At 44.7% G+C, this 23,296-nt stretch overlaps 1 protein-coding gene across 7 annotated transcripts in view; it reads left to right on the top strand.

The window, feature by feature from the left end:
- Nucleotides 1-8,177, top strand: part of arnt2 (aryl-hydrocarbon receptor nuclear translocator 2) — a 503,807-nt gene extending 495,630 nt beyond the window's left edge. For all 7 annotated transcript variants that reach the window (XM_072468767.1, XM_072468766.1, XM_072468765.1 and 4 more), the window contains one exon: nucleotides 21-8,177. In XM_072468767.1, coding sequence (XP_072324868.1) covers nucleotides 21-119 — 99 coding nt within the window. In that variant the 3' untranslated portion in view covers nucleotides 120-8,177. The remainder of the gene's footprint in view (nucleotides 1-20) is intronic.
- Nucleotides 8,178-23,296: the final 15,119 nt, after the last annotated feature.

Below are 23,296 nucleotides of genomic sequence, written 5' to 3'. Positions count from 1 at the left end.
TCAAAACCTTTTGCTTGCAGGATATGTTGTCCATGCTTGGTGATCCAACACAGGGAACTGGCAATTACAACAATGAGGACTTTGCTGATCTAAGCATGTTCCCATCATTTTCTGAATAAATGGCTAATAAACCAGTGGTTGCTCAGTGATAGGTGAGCATATAATTTCAGCAAAGATTTTGGCTGAAGAAACTCTTTTGAACAAACTTGAGCCATTTAAATAAAACCAAATGGATTCAATTCAGTAACATTAGCAGAACGATGTCATACATTCCAGGCAGGCAGGTGGTGGACCAATATGTGCAGATAATGAATACCAGAGTGTAACCAAACTTTGTACGATCATTCCTCCTTACCCTGTGAGGAAGAGGATTATCTTTCCCCAGCTGTTAGCAGTTAGAACAAAACACGTTTGTCTTGAAATGTAACCGCTCTAATAGCAATTACACTCCTGTAGAAACGGACAATGCAGTGTAAAAAATGCTGAGCCACGTGAGACAACAATAGGATAATTATAATCTGACTTTTTTCAGTCTTGTTGGATAAGCAAATACTTGAAAATTAAATTGAAAATAAAATATTTTGTTGCTCATGGACAGGTGACAGCTATGATCTGTAGAAATATTCAGCGAACAATTAATATTTTGACTTTACAACTGTAGCTGTTTGATGCGAGTGACCATTTCCATTCTTCCTGCATCTGATATGACTGCTCAAATGCACAGCGTTCATTGCTTTCATCACTGGATTATATATAGATAATCCCTCCAGCAAGTTTCAGCACAGTCCAGACCTTTTGAAAACTGAAACCAGTCAAATATCAACATTGGAATTTTTTTTATCATTTTGAAAGAGGGAAGTGACTATCATACTGATTCCAGATAGGAAGGGAGGAACCAACAAAACCCTTCCCTTCCTCTCACCCCTACCAGGCAGATCAGTGTGAGAATGCCATTCTCTAACATCCCATGCCTCACCAGGGAGGTGCATCTCACTTAGAAATAGCAAAATACTGTGGAAGCTGGAATCTGAAACAAAAATAGGGAATGCTGGAAAAACGCAGGACTGGCAGCATCCGTAGGGAGAGAAAACGGAGTTAACATTTCAAATCCACATGGCCCTCTTCAGAACTAAAGGGAGGGATAAATATGTTGGATTATATATAAGAGAGCGTGAAACAGTGATTAGTGGGAATTGGGAGAGATTGCAAATAAGATGCAGCAAAATTTAAGAACAAGTGACAGATGACCCAATGGGAGAAGGGGAGGGAGTTTTTTTTTCATCGGAACAAAATAAATGTTTGGTATATTTTTTTTAGAAAAGGTAAAGGTGGAGGAGGACGATCACAATTTAAAGTTGTTGAGCTCAGTGTTTAGTCCTGAAGGCTGTAATGTGCCTAATCGGAAGGTGAGATGTTGCTTCTCCAGTTTGAGTTGGATTTCACTGGAGTCTTGCAGCAGGCCAAGGACAGATATGTGGGCATCAAATCAAGATGCCTAGATTGTATTAGACTATTTATCATTTACATTTTTCAAGTGCTCACTTTTATATTCATCATTAAAATTGTAAATGTTGCCATTTGATGTTTTGATTCATGCCTTAACGTCAAGTGTCTTGCAGACACAATTGCATGTGGTATGTATTACATGTGGCTGTAGTCTGGCCAAGTCCTTAGTGGTGTTTTTCAGACATATGTCGGAAGGGCTATTCGTGTGTTAGATTCATCAGTGTCAATAGAACTAAGAAAACGAGCATTACATTCAAGAATGAATAAAGTTAGGTCAGGCATTGGATCCTGCAGTGCCATAGTTTTGACAAAAATGGCATATGGCGGTGGTCCCTCTTAACTCATACTATTTACTCTCCAGATTATTGCAATGCATTTCGGTCAAAGTGTAACTTAAAAACTGGTTCGTAACCCAAATATGTAAAACTGCTTAAGAGATTCTTTGAAAAGAACTCTAAATCCATTCATATTTAAAATCACTCCATTCCCTGAAAAGTACTTTATTATTGTTTGTGCAGTATAAAAGCCTCGTCACATTTACAGGTCCAATGTGAAGCTAATGAAAATTAAGAATACATTCGATTTCCAACCACTTTGCATTCTCTAAACGTTCAGGCATTCGAAAAGGTTATTTCTAAACAAAAATGAAAATTTTAATGACTGCTTTTAAAACCTTTTTCCAATTTTGTTCAGATAGCACTGAAGATGTAAAACATACCACAATTTGACTAGGGTTTTCAAAATTATAGAGGGAATGAATTATAGAAGATAAATACGTCTCTTCACTCAAGATTGGCATCAAATAACCATAATTTCATCCCAGTACTTTTCCTTCCCTCGTTTAATTTAGAGCAGCATATTGCGGATGAGGATTCAGTCTTGGCCAAACAAGTCAATACATTTAAAATCTGCTGACCAAGGGGAGAGCCCTTAGCAATTAAAGGAAAAAAACTTTAACTTTCCAGTTTCCTGAAGTTTTACCTAAGGAAATAATTCACAAACCCTAACAGAATACCGCTCTGTTGTTGGCAGTTAGCTGGTGAATACATTGTGCTCTAAATGAAGGAATAGGTATAGCAAGAGATCTGAAAAAGAAACAGTGAGATTGAGAGATGTCAGATCAGATGATTCATGTTTCTTGCAAGCCTGAGTTTATGTGTTGACCAGTTTGGAGGATCTAACCCTGCTAATGAACTGTTTTGCTAATTAGTAATCATATACAAGGGGGTGATGGTGTTCCATGAATTCCCTCTGAATAATTTATTTGTATCTAATAGAATAAGAGGCAAATAAAGCCAGAATAATTTTAAGTTCTCGCACTTCTGATGCGGGTTCCTCCCAAAATCAATGAAGTAAAATCTTGAAACGTATTTCCTTTTGCTATCCAGCATCAAAGAAAACTAACAATTGTAATCATGCACATTGAAACAACTCGAAAAATACATTTTGGCAGATAGTGCAGAATTTGTCCCAAATCTATTTTTTGTCTTCTTTATGGGACGTGGGTGTCGCTGGCTGGGCCTACATTTAGTGCCCATGCCTAATTTCCCTCGAGGGCGCATTTAAGAGTCAACCACATTGTTGTGGATCAGGTAGACCAGACCAGGTAAGGACGGCAGATTTCCTTCCCTAACGAGACATTAGTGAACCAGATGGGTTTTTATGACTTTTAATTCCAGAGTTTTATTGAATTCAGGGCCGGGATTCTCCCCTACCCGGCGGGGCGGGGGGTCCCGGCGGGATGGAGTGGCGGGAACCACTCCAGCGTCGGGCCGTCCCAAAGGTGCGGATTTCTCCGCACCTTTGGGGGTCAAGCCCTCATCTTGAGGGGCTCAGCCCGCGCCGGAGTGGTTAGCGGCCACCGGCCGGGGGGAAAGGCCTTTGGTGCCACGCCAGCCGGCGGGAAAAGCCTTTGGCGCCACGACAGCCGGGGCCGAAGGGACTTCGCCGGCTGGCGGAAGTCCACGCATGTGCGGGAGCATCAGCGGCTGCTGACGTCATCCCCGCGCATGCACGGGGGGGGGGGGTCACTTCTGCATCGGCCATCGCGGAGGCAATGGCCGAGGCGGAAGGAAAACAGTGCCCCCACGGCACAGGCCCGCCCGCGGATCGGTGGGCCCCGATCGCAGGCCAGGCTACCGTGGGGGCACCCCTCCGGGCCAGCTCGGCCCACCCCAGGACCCCGGAACCCGCCCGCGACGCCAGTCCTGCCAGTAAGGTAGGTGGCTTGATTCACGCCGGCGGGACTGGCATGACAGCAGCGCGACTTCGGCCCATCACAGGCCGGAGAATCGCCGGGGGTGGGGCCCACCGACCGGCGCGCCGCGATTCCCGCCCCCGCCAAATTTTTGGTGCTGGAGAATTCGGCGGGGGGTCGGAGAATCCCGCCCCAGATGTCACCATGGTGGGATTTGAACCTGGGTCCCCAGAGAATTATGCTGGGTCTCTGGATTAGTATTCTAGTGACGATACCACTGAGTAAGTTGCCACTGGTGCAGTAATTAAAATCACGGATGTGTAATATAACATAATTGACAGAGAACTCAGAGCTTTAAAGGCCAGAGGAGGTTATAGAGATAGGAAGGGGATGAGGCCATGAAAGGATTTGAGGTGTTGCAGGAACAGGAACCAATACAGGTTGGTGAAGCAAAAGATTCAATGGGAGAGATGGTGGAGTATTAGTATTGTTGTAGGACTAGTGATCTAGAGGCCTGATCTCAGTGGCAGACTTGAACTTTGTGGGGTCTCACGTTCACCTTCATTCGTGTACACCCCTGCATGAGGTTTGCATTTCAAATGTTAAAAGGATATTGGTCTTTAGCCAATGTTCCCCTGTCAAGAATTACTGGATGCTGTCTACTCAGATCAGTATTTTACACTTCCATTAAAATTGCTAAACGTGACAATGTAAACATTTATAAGTAGTTTGAAAAGCCTCCTAAAAATTAACTTGTGTTGGTAGACGCTCACTTATGTGTCTAAATTCAAGCCAGGCTACAATAAAGATGCAGAGAAAAAAAAATCAGCTTTTTGAAAATAGTTTGTAAAAAATCCATTTTGTGTTAAAAAGTGAAATCTTTAAAATCAAATTCTGTTTTTTCCCATTTTAAAGATTTTTTAAAATAAATTTAGAGTACCCAGTTAATTTTTTCTAATTAAGGGACAACTTAGCATGGCCAATCCACCTACCCTGCACAACTTTGGGTTGTGGGGGTGAACCCCACGCAAACACGGGAGAATGGTCAAACTCCACAGAGACAGTAACCCGGGGCCGGGATCGAACCTGGGACCTCGGCGGCGTGAGGCAGCAATGCTAACCACCGCACCACTGTGCTGCCCGAATTTCCCATTTTAAAGATAATTATTTAAGTATTCTTTCCCAAAGCAAAAGTAGTATGAACCTTCATTTTTAGGAGAAGTTGTTTAGAGATGCGAGTCCAATTGTGCAAAGACATATTATTTGGAATGATTGGGTCACTAGATCCACACAGTGTTAAAACAGAGGCCGGTGTTTAGATATTAATAGCGTTTTCCTGTAGAGAGCACAAGGTGAGGAAAACTGAGAATAAAGTTGATGTTGAATTTGAATCAGGTTTAACCAGGTGGAATGAAGAGAGACCCACGGCCCCTGCCCTCTCTGACTGGGATCCTGCTCACCCCTTCCTTCATAAACCAGCGTTGGTTGATAGTAGCACCCCTCCCCCACCCCGGGAAGGGGAATGAACCTTGTCCAGTCACCCTGTCTGTCCACCCTAAACAAAGCCAAAGAGTGAAAGAGCTGCTCCATCTCGTCACAGAGCCAAGACTTCATGGTAAACTGTTGGAGCAGAAAGAGGCTGCTTGCCCGCCCCTTAACAGCTCATCGAATAGAGAATCAGGCTGGGCTGAAGCTGGACACTCATGGCCCTCCTGGCTCAGTGACTTAAGGGGACAGGGCAGCACAGAAAGGACTGCAGCAGGCTGGACAGGAACATGGAAACCAGAGTCAGAATTGGCAATAGATGGTCCACAACATTTTGCCACCTGGGTTGCTGGAATTTCCCTTCTGAAATCTCGCTGGGAGTTTCCACCACCTATACCTTCCCATCTTCCATGGAATCCCTACATTGCAGAAAAAAGCCATTCGGCCCATTGAGCCGACACCAACCCTCCGAAAATGTACCCTACCTAGGCCCACTCAGCCCTATCCCTGTAACATCACCTAACCATCACATCTTTGGACACTAAGGGGAAATTTAGCATGGCCAATCCACCCAACCCTCACATTTTTGGACTTTGGGAGGAAACCAGAGCACCCGGAGGAAACCCACGAGAACTTTCAAACTTCACGCAGTCACCCAAGGTGGGAAATGAACCACGTCCCTGGTGCTGTGAGCCAGCAGTGCTAACCACCGTGCCACCCCATCTGTTGTCAGTGCGCATAGTGATCCAAGCCAAGGGGTTTTAATTGGGGATTGAGTAAGATGCGACTCTTAAGGGGACGTGACCAATCGAGTCCAGCTCTAAGAGGACTCGACCAATCAGAAAATGCAGAACTATCAGGCTCTGATTGATGGCCACAATGGTCGGGCCCTGTGCCCGGGCAAGGTGTGTTTCATTGCAAGTCCACCTCCGTCTGAGCTAATGCTCTGTGGGAATGGGTTCAAAACCCACCACAGCTGCTGGAATTTAAATTCAATTAATTAAAATTCTAGAATTGAAAGCTAGTATCTGTAACGATTAAAATATCATTGATTGTCATAAATACCCATCGGGTTCACTGATGTCCTTTAGGGAAGGAAACCTGCCGTCCTTACTTGGTCTGGCCTACATGTGACTGCAGACCCACAGCAATGTGGTTGATTGTTAATTAGGGATGAACAACAAATGTTGGTTTTAACAGTGAAACCAATAATGGGGCCTCATTGTAAATGCAAGATAATGGGAAGCCTTTTGTGAGATATTATGGTTTGGTTTTGTTTTTGCGGCTGCTCGGTACAGAGGAGTCGTTCTGAGTGATAACTAGTTTAACCGTAGCTGTTTCTTATTCTGCCCCAAATGGAGGTGAAGGATCATGAAGAAATCTCTAATTCTAAAATGCAATATGCAAATGCAGCTTTTCCTCAGTTAATCACAAAACTTAAGCAGTGCAAATACCACTTTGATCTAGTTAAGAGAACCAATGCCCAGAGAAGGATCTTCACCTTAAAAGTGTTAATGTAGAATAATTGTTGTTTAAACAGCTTTCAGTATTACGCTAAAGATTCTTCTTGGAGTTAATTGAAGCACCAATGTCAAGTTGATGTTTTCTTTGAGAAATCCATAAAGCCTAGCAAATGTTGAGTGTAACATGTCAAAGCTGTCTAGTGTTCACGCTTCTGCAGGTTACTTTAGAAAAAAGGCTCTAAGTGCTGAGGTAAATAGTAGAAGTGTAAATGTAAATAGTTGTATTAGAAGTGTCAGTGAACTCGCTGTTTTAGGAAATATTCTGTATTTTCAGCATTTTGTAAGTATTTTTGATGTAATTTCAAGTAATGTAGCATTCTAATTTCTGCTAAAGTGCTGTTATTTTTGTATACTGCAGTACCAATTACCTAAATACTTTTAATTTGGGGAAGAAATTTAGCTCCACTTAGGAAAGTGTTTATCGAGTCAGTATAGTTGTAAATGTAATTTGTGCAGAAAAGTTTTAGTATAGGAACAATTCGAATAGCTTTCTTTAAAGAAAGTGTAGAGCTGTGTTAATTACACAATTTGTGCTGGATTAAGCATTAATATTGGGGTAAAATCCAACTTCAATGAGTATGAACTGACTATTGCCTGTTCTGTATGATCTTTTCCATCGATTTCATTGAGAAGAAACATTGGGTGGGGACGAATACTAGGCGTGGGTGAGATATATAAAAGATAATTTGCTGCAGCTTCATTGAATTTGAGTTTTACCCCTGTTGTGTTTTTGTTATTTCTAACCATTAAAAATTAAACCTTTGTACAAACTATTTGTTGACCGAAGAAGGCAATTCTTCTTCATACTACACAGGCTGTTTCGATAATGTATCATGCCAAATGTACAAACCCCCCTGGCAAAATATAATTACTGTAATCTTTCTCACAATTTTCTAGTGTAAATGGATTCATAATCCAAATGCATATTATATCTGATATTATAATCTAGCTATTTTTAACAGTATTTATGTATATAGATTTTAACCTGCATTCTTTAATTTTTAATGCAACTATAATTTGTCTATTAAAATGGCACAAATGCATAGTTCCTAGATATTCATATATCATATAGAATATGCGAAGACTCAACACAAAGCCTTCCTTACTTCATTTCAGATGTTTACTAATGAATTTCCCTTTGTTTCTGTAGCCACTGGTTTTAAAATAGAACTCATTTGAGGATCATGAGCCCTGTGTTTCAAGGCAACACTAAAGGGGTTATCGAATGTTTTGATGTGTGTGTGTCTCTGTAAAAGTTAAATTTGCAGTATTGTGGCAGGGCGATTTGTATTTCATCTGATATTACAAACACAATGCACTTAACAAATCTTTAATCTTTTTCTGTTGTGCGTATCTTCTGTCATTTTTGACTATTGACATTGCACGTTAAAACAGAGAGCAGAAGGTACAAATGTCATTTTTGTGGTGTATATGTAATGCGACTAATAAAGCCAAACCAATAGCAATTGTCTCTGTTTACTTTGGTGCACGGATGTTTGGTCATGTTAGTGCTGTGTTCAGCACTATCGCATGGCTCCATACAAGACCTTGAAAGGTTCACTGTTACTCTTTAAGCAGTTGCTAAGGAATAAGTTAAGGTAGCAATTAAGTACTTGGAATGTAGCTCTTGTCAAAACTTGCAATGGTTTGTGTTTAGCATTTGCTTCCAGCAGAGTGAGGTTTTGTTGAAGCTGATTTCTCCGTTATCTAAGAGGTCATGGGGTTGCATACATGGAAGTGGTTCAGTTTATTGAGTTGTTAACTGCTGGGGTTTATATCCTAGACTTAGAGTCAGGTTCTTTTCTCCACTAAATGTTCCTTTGCTGAGTTTGCATAAAGGACCTCCTTTTCAAGTCATGCTGCTCAGAAGATTCACTCTTATTTACTTAATAGTGTAAATATTGCCCTAAATGTTTGCTCAATTTCTCTGTACTTTTTAAAACTGTATGGGTGGCTAAACTGGACTGTGGAACACAGTTGCAATGTGTTTATCGTGTCCTATCCCTACTGGTTAAGTAGCCTCCAGAATGGGTGCAGTGCAGAATCACCAAATGATCCTGGGGTAAAAGGGGTTAAATTTTCCTGACGGGCTCCATAGAAGAAGCTTCTAATGCCTCAAGTACAGAATATTAAGGAGTGATCTAATTGTGGTATCTCAGATGATCTGATACGGTAGATAGTGAGAAGTTATTTCTTCTGATGGGGGGACCAGAACAAGGGGGCATAACCTTAAAATTAGAGCTGGGTCATTCAGGAGAAGCCAATATGTTTCCTCCAATTCCAGGAGCTCTCATTTTTGTTCACAAATGCCTTTTGGAAGTTCATATAAATAATATCCATGGATACGCCTTCACTTACCACATTAATTACCTCCTCAAAATATTCAATTAATTTCTTTAAACATGACTTGCCCTTTACAAGTCCATGCAAGATCTCTCCCTGATTGGTTCATGTTCATCCAAATGCTCAATTACTGTTCCTAATTACAGATTCTGGTAACCTTCCCACAATAGACACCAGACAATGAGTCTATAGTTTCTTAGTTTATCACTCTTACTCTTAAATAATGGAGTGTCATTGGCAATTTTCCAATCCAAGGAAACAATTTCTCAATCAAGGGAGTCTCCATCGGCAAGATCTATCTTGACTTTTAAATACATTGTCATTGCTTCATTGATGATAGGTCAATATCATGGAACACTGTACCTAATAGCACCATCGGGTTACTTTCACAATAAGGACTGCAAGTGGGTCAAAAAGCTGGTTCCTCACTAATTCCTCATGCGCAACAAGGGATGGGTGTTAAAAACCAGTTTTGCTAGTAATGCTCATATCCTGATTGTGAACATCTACATTTGCTTTTGAATTTCAGGTGATAGTAATTCTTTAAATACAAGAAATGAAAGACATATTCTGCTTTGTAAATTCATATAATTATCCACATTGTACTACAGCATGCTCATTATAAACATTTATGGAAATTCAATTTAAAGACCAGAAGAGGCTTAAATTTATTATGAAACTATAAATATAATTTCACAATAAGGTATTTGCGATGAGAATTTTTACGGTAGTTTTATTTAATTAAAACTATCAATTTCGCTGATTAATTTGGAAAAATTGTTATTCTAGCCATGGGGGGTGTGATTATTTTGCATTATTTCCATAATCTGACATCAAGAAAATGTAAACCTTCAGCAGTAGTGACTAGTGTGTATAGTGGGTAGAACTCTGCCCTTTCACCTCACATACCTACTACTTGTCAGATGGGATGAAATTTTCCCCTCTAGGGCAGCACGGTAGCACAAGTAGATAGCACTGTGGCTTCACAGCGCCAGGGTCCCAGGTTCGATTCCCCGCTGGGTCACTGTGCGGAGTCTGCACATTCTCCCCGTGTGTGCGTGGGTTTCCGCCGGGTGCTCCGGTTTCCTCCCACAGTCCAAAGACGTGCAAGCTAGGTGGATTGGCTAAATTGCCCTTAGTGTCCAAAAAAGGTTAGGAGGGATTATTGGGTTACGGGGATAGGGTGGAAGTGAGGGCTCAAGTGGGTCGGTGCAGACTCGATAGGCCGAATGGCCTCCTTCTGCACTGTATGTTCTAGTCTAGCCCATGCAAACTCACTCCAGGATACCAATGACTATTTAATGTGCCGAAGTAAACTGAGCACAGAACCTCTGGAGTGCCAGCAGGAATTTTACAGTTATGTGTTGGCTTTGGTTAGGATGTTGGATATAACCTCTAGCATTGGGGAGCTGGGAGAGAGGAAACCCTATCCATCTGAATAAGCCCGAATACTTGGTGTTGGCTGCCTCGCAGTTTGTTCATGGTTGCTGATTGCAGCTTTTAACCAAAGAAATTGAATTATCCTGGGCAGCCTTGAAATGCTTCCTGTCCATTTTCCTGTGTTCTCTCATAAATCTTGGTGTGTTCTAAAAACTTGCAAACACTGACGTTTTCCCTCTGACCTTGTCTCACTTGTATTATCTGATCATCTCTTCCTTCCCCTGCGCGCGCACACACTCTCAATGATGGCTAGTTCCGTATAATCCGTCGGTAGCTAACGTCACGAGAGCTTAAAAGGTACAAGTGTGTGATCAGTTGAAGAATCAAACAGCGTAAGAAGGGGTAAAATTACAAGATCAAGCTGATAATCTTTCTCTCAGGAGGCAGTATCTCAAGTTGATGAGACAGAAAGGTTAATGAATACAGAGGCTACAATAAGCAGGTGGATTAGTGACTCCAGAATGTGAAGGAAACCCCTTCATGTTCTATGTGCTGCATAAAGTTGAGTGCTCTAATCAGACTACTGCTTCCACCATAATCTCCAACTGTGCCACTGCCTATTAATTGTCTTCCATTCTGCCTATGCTCAATATCACTATTTCTGCCTCTAATTTAAACAGCAAACATTAGTCATTGTGTCATACAGAAAAAGCCCTTCGGTCCATCGCGTCTGCGGCGGTAAAAACAACCACCCCACTATTCTAATCCCATTTTCAAGCACTTGGCCCATAGCCTTGTATACCTTGGCATCACAAGTGCACATCTAAATACTTCTTAAATGTTATGAGGGTCTCTGCCTCCACCACCCTTTCAGGTAGTATGTTCCAGACTCCCACCACCCTCTGGGTGAAAAGGTTTTTCTTCACATCGCTCTAAACCTCCTGCCCCTTATCTTGAATCTGTGCCCCCTGATCATTGATCTCGCCACCAAGGGGAAATGTTTCTTCCTGTCCGTTCTATCTATGCTCCTCATAATTTTATACATCTCAATCATGTCCCCTCGCAGTTTCCTCTGCTCCAAGGAAAACAACACCAGTCTATCCAATCTCTCTTCATAACTAAAGCTCTCCAGCCCAGGAAACATCCTGGTAAATCTCCTCTGCACACTTTCCAGTTCTATCACATACCTCCTATAATGTGCATTCCAGAACTGCACACAATACTCTTGCTGTGGCCTAACCAACATTTTATACATAGAATTTACAGTGCGGAAGGAGGCTATTCGGCCCATCGGGTCTGCACCCGCCCTTGGAAAGAGCACCCCACTTAAGCCCACATCTCCACTCTATCCCCACAACCCAGTAACTGCACCTAGCTTTTTTGGACACTAAGGGCGATTTAGCATGGGAAACCAGAGCACCCAGAAGAAACCCACGCAGACACGAGGAGAACGTGCAGACTCCGCACAGACAGTCATCCAAGCCGAGAATTGACCCTGGAGCTGTTAAGCAACAGTGCTAACCACTGTGCTACCATGCCACCCAAAGTTCTTGCTCTTAAACTCTACGCCTCGGCGAATAAAGGCAAGTATACCATATGTCTTCTCAACCACTGTAACTACCTGCCCTGTTACTTTAAGGGACCAGTGTACATGCACACCAAGATACCGTGATCGTCAGTGCTTCTTGGGTTCCTGCTGTTTATCAAGTATTCCCTTGCCTTGTTTGTCCTGCCCAAGTGTGTCACCTCACACTTGTCCGGATTGAATTCAATTTGCCACTGATCAGCCCGACTATATCCTCCTGCGATCTAAGGCTTCTCACTATTTACCGTCCGTGAACTTACCGGTCAACCTTTCTACATTCATGTCTAAATCATTTGTATAAACCGCAAACAACAATGTTGATCCCTGCGGGACTCCACTGGACACAGGCTTCCAGTCATAAAAACACCCCTCGAACATAGAATCTACAGTGCAGAAGGAGGCCATTCGGCCCATCGAGTCTGCACCGACCCTTGGAAAGAGAACCCTACCTAAACCGACACCTCCATCCTATCCCCATAGCCCCACCCCTTTTTTGGACACTAAGGGCAATTTTAGCGTGGCCAATCCACCCAACCTGCATATTTTTGGACTGGGAGGAAACTCGGAGCACCCGGAGGAAACCCACGCAGACACGTGGAGAACGTGCCAACTCCGCACAGGCAGTGGCCCAAGGCAGGAATCGAACCTGAGACCCTGGAGCTGTGAACCAACTGTGCTAACCACTATGGTACCGTGCCGACCATTACCTTTGGCTTCCTACCACTCAGCCAATTCTGGATCCAATTTGCCAAATTGCCTTGGATCCCATGGGCTTTTACTTTCACTATCAGTCTCCCATGTGGGACCTTATCAAAAGCCTTGCTGAAGTCCAAATAAGCTACGCCCTCATTTACACACCTGGTCACCTCTTTGAAAAATTCAATCAAGTTGGTCAGAGATGACCTCCCCTTAAGAAGACCACGCTGACTGTTTCTTGATTAATCCCTGCCTCTACAAATACAGATTAATTCTGCCCCTCAGAATTGCTTCCAATTGTTTCCCCAGCACTGAGGTTAGTCTGACTGGCCTGTAGTATCCTGGTTTATCCCTTCTTGAATAACGATACCACATTGGCTATCTTCCAGTCCTCTGGCACCTCTCGTGTGGCTAGAGAAGATTTGAAAATTATTGCCAGCACCCCTGCTATTTCCTCCCTTGCCTCATTGAACAACCTGGGATACATTTCCTCTGGCCCTGGATATTTGTCTACCTTTAAGCCTGCCAGACCATGCAGAACCTCCTCTCTGTCTATGTTAATTTCTTCAATTTTATCACAGTCCTTCTCCCTGATTTCTATATCCACATTGTCCCCCTCACTAGTGAACATCGACACAAAGTATTCATTTAGAACCCCACCTACATCCTCTGTCTCCACACACAAATTACCACTATGGTCCTCAATGGGCCCTACTCTTCTTTTAGTTTTTCCTTTATTTGATCTGGCAGTCTCCTTTCGTGTCCCTTTTTGCTCTCCTAATTTCCTTTTTTTTTAAATATATTTTATTCAAGATTTTTTTGGCCAAACATAACAGCACATAGCGTTTCCTTTACACAGCAATAAAACAATATAAATAACAATGGCCAGTTTTAAACAAGTAAACAAATAATATATGAACAAAATCAAAAATAAAACTAAATGGCAACTGCCTTATCCAAGATAAATACTCTCCAAAAATACAATCCAACAATCCAACATACAATTACATATACCAAATACCTATACATGTACAATAACATCCCTGAGAGTCCTTCTGATTCCTCCCCCCCCCCCCCCCCCCCCCCCCCCCCCCCCCCCGGGTTGCTGCTGCTGTCTTCTTCTTTTCCATTCCCTCTATCTTTCTGTGAGGTATTCGACGAATGGTTGCCACCGCCTGGTGAACCCTTGAGCCGACCCCCTTAGAACGAACTTAATCCGTTCCAACTTTATAAACCCTGCCATGTCATTTATCCAGGTCTCCACACCCGGGGGCTTGGCTTCCTTCCACATTAACAATATCCTGCGCCGGGCTACTAGGGACGCAAAGGCCACAACATCAGCCTCTCTCGCCTCCTGCACTCCCGGCTCTTCTGCAACCCGAATATAGCCAACCCCCAGCTTGGTTCGACCTGGACCCCCACCACCTTCGAAAGCACCTTTGCCACCCCCACCCAAAACCCCTGTAGTGCCGGGCATGACCAGAACATGTGGGTATTATTCGCTGGGCTTCTCGAGCATCTCGCACACCTATCCTCTACTCCAAAAAATTTACTGAGCCGTGCTCCAGTCATATGCGCCCTGTGTAACACCTTAAATTGTATCAGGCTTAGCCTGGCACACGAGGACGATGAGTTTACCCTACTTAGGGCATCAGCCCACAGCCCCTCCTCAATCTCCTCCCCCAGCTCTTCTTCCCATTTCCCTTTCAGCTCATCTACCATGATCTCCCCCTCGTCCCTCATTTCCCTATATATGTCTGACACCTTACCGTCCCCCACCCATGTCTCTGAGATCACTCTGTCCTGCGTCGGGAGCTGCGGGAATTCCCTCACCTGTTGCCTCGCAAAAGCCCTCAGTTGCATATACCGAAATGCATTCCCTTGGGGCAACCCATATTTTTCCGTCAGCGCTCCCAGACTCGCAAACGTCCCATCTACGAACAGATCTCTCAATTGTGTTACCCCTGCTCTTTGCCATGCTCCAAATCCCCCATCCATTCTCCCCGGAACAAACCTATGGTTATTTCTTATCGGGGACCGCACCGAGGCTCCCGTCTTTCCCCTGTGCCGTCTCCACTGCCCCCAGATTTTCAGTGTGGCCACCAGCACCGGGCTTGTGGTGTATTTCTTCGGTGAGAACGGCAACGGCGCCGTCACCATAGCTTGTAGGCTAGTCCCCCTGCAGGACGCTCTCTCCAATCTCTTCCACGCCGCTCCCTCCTCTTCTCCCATCCACTTACACACCGTTGAGATATTGGCGGCCCAGTAGTACTCACTTAGGCTCGGTAGTGCCAGCCCCCCCCTGTCCCTACTACGCTGCAAAAATCCCCTCCTCACTCTCGGGGTCTTCCCGGCCCACACAAAACTCATAATACTCTTCTCAATTCTTTTGAAAAAAGCCTTCGTGACCACCACCGGGAGGCACTGAAACACAAAAAGGAATCTCGGGAGGACCACCATTTTAACCGCCTGCACCCTACCTGCCCATGACAGGGACACCGTGTCCCATCTCTTAAAGTCCTCCTCCATCTGTTCCACCAACCGCGTTAAATTAAGCCCGTGTAATGTACCCCAATTCTTGGCTATCTGGATCCCCAAGTACCGGAAGTCCCTTGTTACCTTTCTCAACGGTAAATCCTCTATCTCTCTGCTCTGCTCCCCTGGATGCACCACAAACAACTCACTTTTCCCCATGTTCAATTTATACCCTGAGAAATCTCCAAACTCCCCAAGTATCCGCATTATCTCTGGCATCCCCTCCGTCGGGTCTGCCACATATAACAACAAATTATCCGCATACAGAGATACCTGGTGTTCTTCTCCTCCCCTGAGTATTCCCCTCCACTTCCTGGACCTAATTTCCTTTTTAAGTTCCCTCTTGCACATTCCATATGCCTCTAGGGCTCCTGCTGTTTTTAGCCCTCGATATGTGCCATAAACCTCATTTTTTCTTTTTATCCAATGCTGTGTATCCCTCAATTTCCAGGGTTCACTGCATTTGTTGGTCCCACCCTTTTTCTTGATTGGAACATGTTGGCCCTGTACTCTCCCTATTTCCTTCTTGAATGCATCCCACTGCTCTGTCACAGATTTACTTAAAAGTGTCTGCTTCCAGTCCACTCTGGCCAAATCATATATGATTGATTGATTGATATTTATTGTCACATGTACCAAAGTACAGTGAAAAGTATTTTTCTGCGGCCAAGGGAATGTACACAGTACGTACTACATAGTAGACAAAAGTATAATTGACAAGAGTACATCGACAAATAGCGATTGGAGAGCAGCATAGAATGTTGTGAATAGTGTTCCTACAGGGAACAGATCAGGCCGAGGGAGAGTCGTTGAGGAGTCTTGTAGCTGTGGGGAAGAAGCTGTTCCTATGTCTAGATGTGTGGGTCTTCAGACTTCTGTATCTTTTGCCTGATGGAAGGGTCTGGAAGAGGTCAAAGCCTGTGTGTGAGGGGTCTCTGACAATGCTGTCTGCCTTCCTTAGGCAGCGGTAAGTGTAGACAGAATCAATGGGAGGGTGGCAAGCTTTGTGTGATGTGTTGGGCCGAGTTCACCACACTCTGCGGTTTCTTGCGATCTTGGGCCGAGTAGTTGCCGTACCAAGCTGTGCTGCAGCCAGATAGGATGCTCTCTATGGCACATCTGTAGAGGTTTGTGAGAGTCGATGCAGACATGCCAAATTTCTTTAGCTTCCTTAGGAAGTAGAGACATTGTTGGGCTTTCTTGATTGATATTATTAAAATCAGCCTTCCCCCCAGTTTAGAACTTTGATTTCAGGCCCATCCTTGTCCTTTTCCATAACAATCTGAATCCAATGAGTTATGATCGCTAACATCAAAATGCTCCCCCACTGATACTTCAACCGCTTACCCAGCTTTGTTACCTCACCTTAAGTCCAGGACCTCTCTTGTAGGACCTTCTATGTACTGGCTTAAAAAGTTCCCCTGCATTTTAAATGTATTCATGGAATCTCACTCTGCTCCTCACTCTTAACCTCATGGAACAAAATCATTTTTTTCCCCCCCCCCAGATTCCTGTTCTTTATCCTTTGACGAGTAAGTCTTCCTGGGACTGCCTTCTGTCCCAACCATGGTTTGAGTACCTTTTTGTGTTCTTTAGCTTGAGACCTGCTCCCTGCAGTCTCCCTTCATATATTTCTTCCAGCAGTTTCTATGAAGATCTCCTTAATTCTTGATTATATTCTTTCAACTGAACTCAAACAGCGTTTGCTGCCTCTGTGGGGGCCCTGGCTGCTAGGCAACAGTTTTTCAATATCCTATGTTTGTTTTTGAGTCATAAAAACCTTATTAAAATGCAGGCATCGTTTAAAAGTGAAAATAAAGCTGAAATGTTCTTATTAGAAAACTGCATAAGTATAAATTAAACTTAAAGCTGTAGGTTATGCCCAACACTTACATAAATACAAACATAAGTTACCTAAATTATATCAGTTTTATAACAAGTACCACAGGGATTAGTGCTGGAGCCTGAACTATCTACAATTTACACCAATGTTTTGGATAAAGGGACCAACTGTATGGTAGCTAGATTTGCCAATAACACCAGATAGATTATGAAATGAATTGTGGAGGGAAGGTGGACAATCTGCAAAGGGATATAGATAAGCTCAGCGAGTGGGCAAAGAATTGGCAGATGCAGTATAATGTGGGAAAATGTGAACTAGTCTACTTTGGCAGGAAGAATAGAAGGTAGCAAATTTATTATTTAATTAGAGAGAGATTGCAGAATGAGGGATCTGGGTATCCTGGTGCAAAAATCACAATTATGCAGATACAGCACGTAATTAGGAAGGCAGATAGAATGTCGCTCTTTATTGCATGGAGAAAGGGATATAAAAGTAGGGTAGCTCTACACCAGTTGTACAGGGTGTTGATGAGATCACATCGGGAATAGTTTTGGATGTCTCTTTGTTGTATCTGTCCAATTCCTCAAATACTTCGGCCAGTATTTTAATCAAAGTTTTACCTGGGTGACTTTTAATAGCGAGGAGAACAAAGGACAAACACAGGTGTAACAACAATATTTATCAAACACACAATTAACCCAGAAATTAACCCCAAATATATAATACCAGAAACCATCAAGATTTGGTTGTACTACCCGCAAAGATGGCTTGGTTGAACTGTGGGTCCGATTCTTGAGTCCCTTTGGTCCGTCGTCACGAAGGTGAGTCTCGCTGGCAGCTTCTTCCTTCTCAGAGGTCTCAATTGCCTCTGCCTGGAGTCTTCACTGCAGATGTGCCTTGGGTGCCTGTTTTATCCCCCCTCCCTTCACACCCTTTTGCCATTTCCTCTTGCTTTCTGCCAATGATGGGGGTCTCAGCACCCAATGGTCCAGTTGATGACTGTCTGGTAGGAGACTTGAGCCTGCCCCAGATGTCCCATCTCTGGTGGTGTAGTCTGCACAAAACCTGTCCCCATATAAGGTAACAGTAGAAACTCTGGGTGCCCGAGGGTCTGGCTTGATCTATGCTACTGACAATAGGCCGGTGCATCCCAATAGGGTGCAATGATCTCCTGATGGGTGGTTGACGGGGCAGGACCGGACATGTTTCTGGTAGTTGGTTTGTGGGTTGTGTATTTGACTTTGGTTAAGTCTGAAATCCCAACAGCCAGCCTGAGGTTTGACTGCCCAATTTAAAGAGCCCACTTCTTTAAATTAAAATATCCAATTTAATCAGGCTCAAAACTAGGCTCTGTCAGGGTACCACACTATGTTTGAAAGAGGATATAATTGTGTTGGAAACAATACAGAGAAGGCTCACTTGACTCATTCATGGGATGAAGAGCTTATCCAATGAGGAAAGGTTGTAGAGCTCATATCCACAGCAATTTAGAAGAATGAGATATAATCTTATTGAAGCATATAAGAACCTGAGCTTGATAGAATGGATACCCAGAGGATTGTTCCACTTGTTGGGGGACTTGAACCAAGGGACACGGTTTGAGAATAAAAGGTCTACTGTTTATGATAGAGATTTTTTTTTCTCTCCGAGTGTCGTTAGTATATAGAGTACTCTTCCCCAGAAAGAAATGGAGGCTGGGTTATTGAACTTATTCAGGCAGAGTTAGCTTTTTGATGGGCAAGGGTTTTGAGGGCGAGACAGGAAAGTGCAGCTCCGACCTTACTGAATGGTGGAGCAGGCTCAGTGAGCTGAATGGCCACTCCTGCTCCTAAGTCCAGTGTTCCTTTGTTGGGATATTTTACTTAGTGAAAGGTGTTGCTGCAGACGGCAATAAATGAGAGGGAGTGGCTTTGATAGAGTAGTTTCAGAGAAGATGTTTTCACTTGAGGGGGAGACCAAAACCAGGAGCCATAAATTTACGGTTGTGACTAATAATTCAAATTCCCGGGAAACCGCTTTACCCAGAAAGTGGTGAGAATGCAGATTCTATGACCACTGGGACAATTTGAGGCAGGTTAAGTAAATGAAGGAGAAAGAGACAGCAGGTCATGTTCAAAAGCTAGGAAGAGGTTGGTGTGGAGCGTAAAACTCAGCATAGAATTGTTGGGCCGAATGGCCTATTTCTGTACTACAAATACTTCCAATAGTAGGTCAACAATAATGTTTTTCTTTAAGTAATTTTAATTTAATATTGATCGAACCGTACAATAAAGTTTAAGTGTAATTAGAAGGTTCCATTTGGATCGAAATAATTTTTGTGATTGAATTTGTGCCGCGTGTTAATTCCCTTTGTTTAGTGACTCCACACCTGGAATAAATGCTGAATCTTGCCAAATAACACAATAGCTTTGGCAAGTGAGACTTCAGTGAGATGTACAGCTATCACAATCACTTGGTTATATTAGGGCCTCTCCATCTCCTGAAGGTTCATCCATTTCCTGTCATAGTGCGTTCAGGATCTGCTTGGATGACTTAAAAGGAAGAAGAGGGTGGATAAACCTCACCGGGAGATCAGGTTTCTCAGCAAATTACAACAGGGCAGACAATGAGAAAGTACACCATTGATGTCAACTGAATTAACAATTGTCAACATAACCAGTTCCTGTGGGACTCGGATATATCCTGCACTGCAGTGAGTTCAGACTGACAAAAGGAATTGATTTATTTTTCAAATTGCAGTCAGGAAAGAATGTATTTAATGAATAAATGACATTGTAAGCATCTTCCTACTCTCAATTGTAATTATCCAATCTAGTTCCGAAATCGTACCTACGATCATACAGATTAGGAGAAGGAGTGGGCCACTCGGCCCCTCGAGCCTGTTCCACCATTCAATGTGATCATGGAGGATCTGATTGTAGCTTCAACCCCACATTCCTGCCAATCCCCCAAAACCTTTCACCCCCTTTTTAACCAAGATTCTATCAAGCTCTACCTTGAAAATATTGATTCCGCTGCCTTTTAAGGAAGAGAGTTCCAGAGACTCACGACCCTTGGAGAAAAAATTCTCCTCATCATTAAATAAGCGGCCCTTTATTTTAAAATAGTGACCCATAGTTCTAGATTCTCCGACAAGAGGAAACAATCTCTCCATGCCCACCCTGTCAATACCCCTCAGGATTTTAAAGGTTTCAATCAAACCGCCTCTTACTCTTTTTAAACTCGAGTGGATACAAAGCTAACCTCTCCAACATTTCCTCAGAAGACAACCCACCCATTCCTGGTGTAGTCTAGAAAACCTTCTTTGAATTTATTTTTTTTATAAATGTTTTTATTCTCCATTTTCACATTTTCCTTGACAATTTACACCCCACCCACAAACAGTAAACGGTAACAAATACAAAATCAATCCCCTTAACAATACCAACGATCCCATCCTCCCACCACCCCAAACAACGGCCCACCTGTCAATATATGCACCCAATAAAACAAACCCTCCCACGGTGGAAACAAAAAACAAAGGAAAAAAAGAAAAACCGCCCATGGTCACCATTAACCTATAGAGTACACCCCCCCCCCCCCTACACTCAACGCATCCAACCTCTGAAAGAGTACCGTACATGATACTCAAGAGTTGTAAACACACAACCCCCCCCCCCCCCTCAGTCTCCAACTCCTCCCCTCCACTGACTCTTGTAAAACTCCTCCCCCCAACCTCGGTTCCTTCCCCCCAACTTTCCACCCCGGCTAGACCACTCAGACCCTGTTCTGCCAGGCTCTGATGGCCGCAGCCCCTCCCCCCACCTCACTCCCATTCACTGGCCGGCTTAAACCGGCCAGCGTGGAGGCCCCCGCCCGGGTCCCTTTCCCCCTTGTCCGGACCTAGGAAAGCCCAGAAATCCCCTTTTAGCACACAAACCCCGCATATCCACCTACACCCCAAAGAGCCCTCATTTCGAGTGAAAGTCCCATCACTTCCCTTGTCTAAATATATGCAACATTGGCTCCTTTAGCTCATACACCCGCACGCAGTGAAACAAAAAAGAAGAAAATACAGTCATGAGGTTACATCGGCACATGGCCATTTCTCAGTTCTGCCACAGTCCTTCTGCCTTCGCAAACTCTTCTGCTGCTTCCGCCGTTCCAAAATAAAAGTCTTTGAGCTTGTAAGTCACCCTCAGCTTCGCTGGATATACAATGCCGCATTGCACCTTGCTAATGTACAGTGCCCTCTTCACCTGGTTGAAGGCAGCCCGCCTCCTCGCCAGCTCCACCATAAAGTCCTGGTATACACGTTTACCAGCTCCAGCCCACTGCACCACCCGCTTCTGCTTGGCCCAGCTCAGGACCTTCTCCTTCACACTGTGTAGCGCACAAAGACTCCGTGAGACGAATAGAGTGAAGTCGATGAGGCTTTATTAAGCGTGTCTGTTCCCCCGCAGCTCGATAGTAAACTGGCCTGCGGGGGAAGACTCCGGCTTCTTATACTCCGCCTTCAGGGCGGAGCTAGAGGTCAACGGCCAACCAGGACCCGGGATCTGTCAGCCAATGACATTAGGGCTTCCAGTCCCACATGACCCCCAATACATACTACTACATTCACCCCTTGTCAAAAATGAACCTGGCGGGGTGATGCTTCGTATGGTGGTAAGGGTTTACAGGGCTGGTCCTGGGAGGAAAAAAAACATTCACATGGCAATACAGTATTGTACAATTTTGTCCTGTTGCAACTATTTACAGAGGGTATAGGAAGAAAGCAAAATGCTCTTGTGAAAGTCCATATTTAGTTTTAGATTGACGCCACGAGTCGGTCGGGTGGTCTGGTCGTCCGTGTCGATCGCCTCGGCCCCGGTGGTGGTGGTGCTTGTACCAGTGTTGTCGCCTCCAGGAGCCTTACGGTTTCAGCTTGGGCTTTATTCTTGGTCGGTGCTGAGGGGAGGGGAACCGATCCTCCTGGGAAGGGGGCGGTCGCGGGGTGCGGCGGTGGCAGGAAGGGGGGGTTGGGTTGATGGTGTTGGGGGGGTGTGCGTGTTGCCGGCGGGCGCCAGATCCCGCAGGGAGACTGTGTCCTGTCGGCCGTCGGGGTACTCCACGTAGGCGTACTGGGGGTTCGCGTGGAGGAGGTGGACCCTTTCGACCAACGGGTCCGCCTTATGTGCCCGCACATGCTTTCGGAGCAGGATGGGTCCTGGGGCCGCCAGCCAGGTTGGCAGCGACGTTCCAGAGGAGGACCTCCTAGGGAAAACAAGGAGACGCTCATGGGGCGTTTGATTAGTGCTCGTACATAATAACGACCAGATGGAGTGGAGAGCGTCCGGGAGGACCTCCTGCCACCGTGAAACTGGGAGGTCCCTGGACCGTAGGGCCAGTAGGACGGCCTTCCAGACCGTGCCGTTCTCCCTCTCTACTTGCCCGTTCCCCCGGGGGTTGTAGCTGGTCATCCTGCTTGAGGCTATGCCCTTGCTGAGCAGGAACTGGCGCAGCTCGTCACTCATGAAAGAGGACTCCCTGTCGCTGTGGACGTATGCGGGGTAACCGAACAGTGTGAAGAAGCTGTTCAGGGCTTTAATGACTCTGGCCGCGGTCATGTCAGAACAGGGAATGGCAAAAGGGAAGCGGGAGTATTCGTCCACCACATTAAGAAAATATGCGTGGCGGTCGGTGGAGGGGAGGGGCCCTTTGAAATCGAGACTGAGGCGTTCAAAGGGGCGGGAAGCCTTAATCAAGTGCGCTCCATCCGGCCTGAAAAAATGCGGCTTGCATTCCGCGCAGATGTGGCAGTCCCTTGTGACTGTACGGACCTCCTCTAAAGAGTATGGGAGATTGCGGGACTTGATAAAGTGGTAAAACCGAGTGACCCCCGGGTGGCAGAGGTCCTCGTGGAGGGTTTGGAGGCGGTTAATTTGTGCGTTGGCACATGTGCCGCGGGATAGGGCATCGGACGGCTCGTTCAGCTTTCCGGGACGATACATAATCTCATAGTTGAAGGTGGAGAGCTCGATCCTCCACCTTACGATCTTGTCGTTTTTGATTTTGCCCCGCTGTGCATTATCAAACATGAAGGCTACCGAGCGTTGGTCAGTGAGGAGAGTGAATCTCCTGCCGGCCAGGTAATGCCTCCAATGTCGCACAGCTTCCACTATGGCTTGGGCTTCCTTTTCTACTGAAGAGTGGCGGATTTCTGAGGCGTGGAGAGTCCGGGA

This window comes from Scyliorhinus torazame, chromosome 12 (genome assembly GCF_047496885.1).
Source record: "Scyliorhinus torazame isolate Kashiwa2021f chromosome 12, sScyTor2.1, whole genome shotgun sequence".
NCBI lineage: Eukaryota > Metazoa > Chordata > Chondrichthyes > Carcharhiniformes > Scyliorhinidae > Scyliorhinus > Scyliorhinus torazame.
This window is presented reverse-complemented; position numbering and strand designations above follow the sequence as displayed.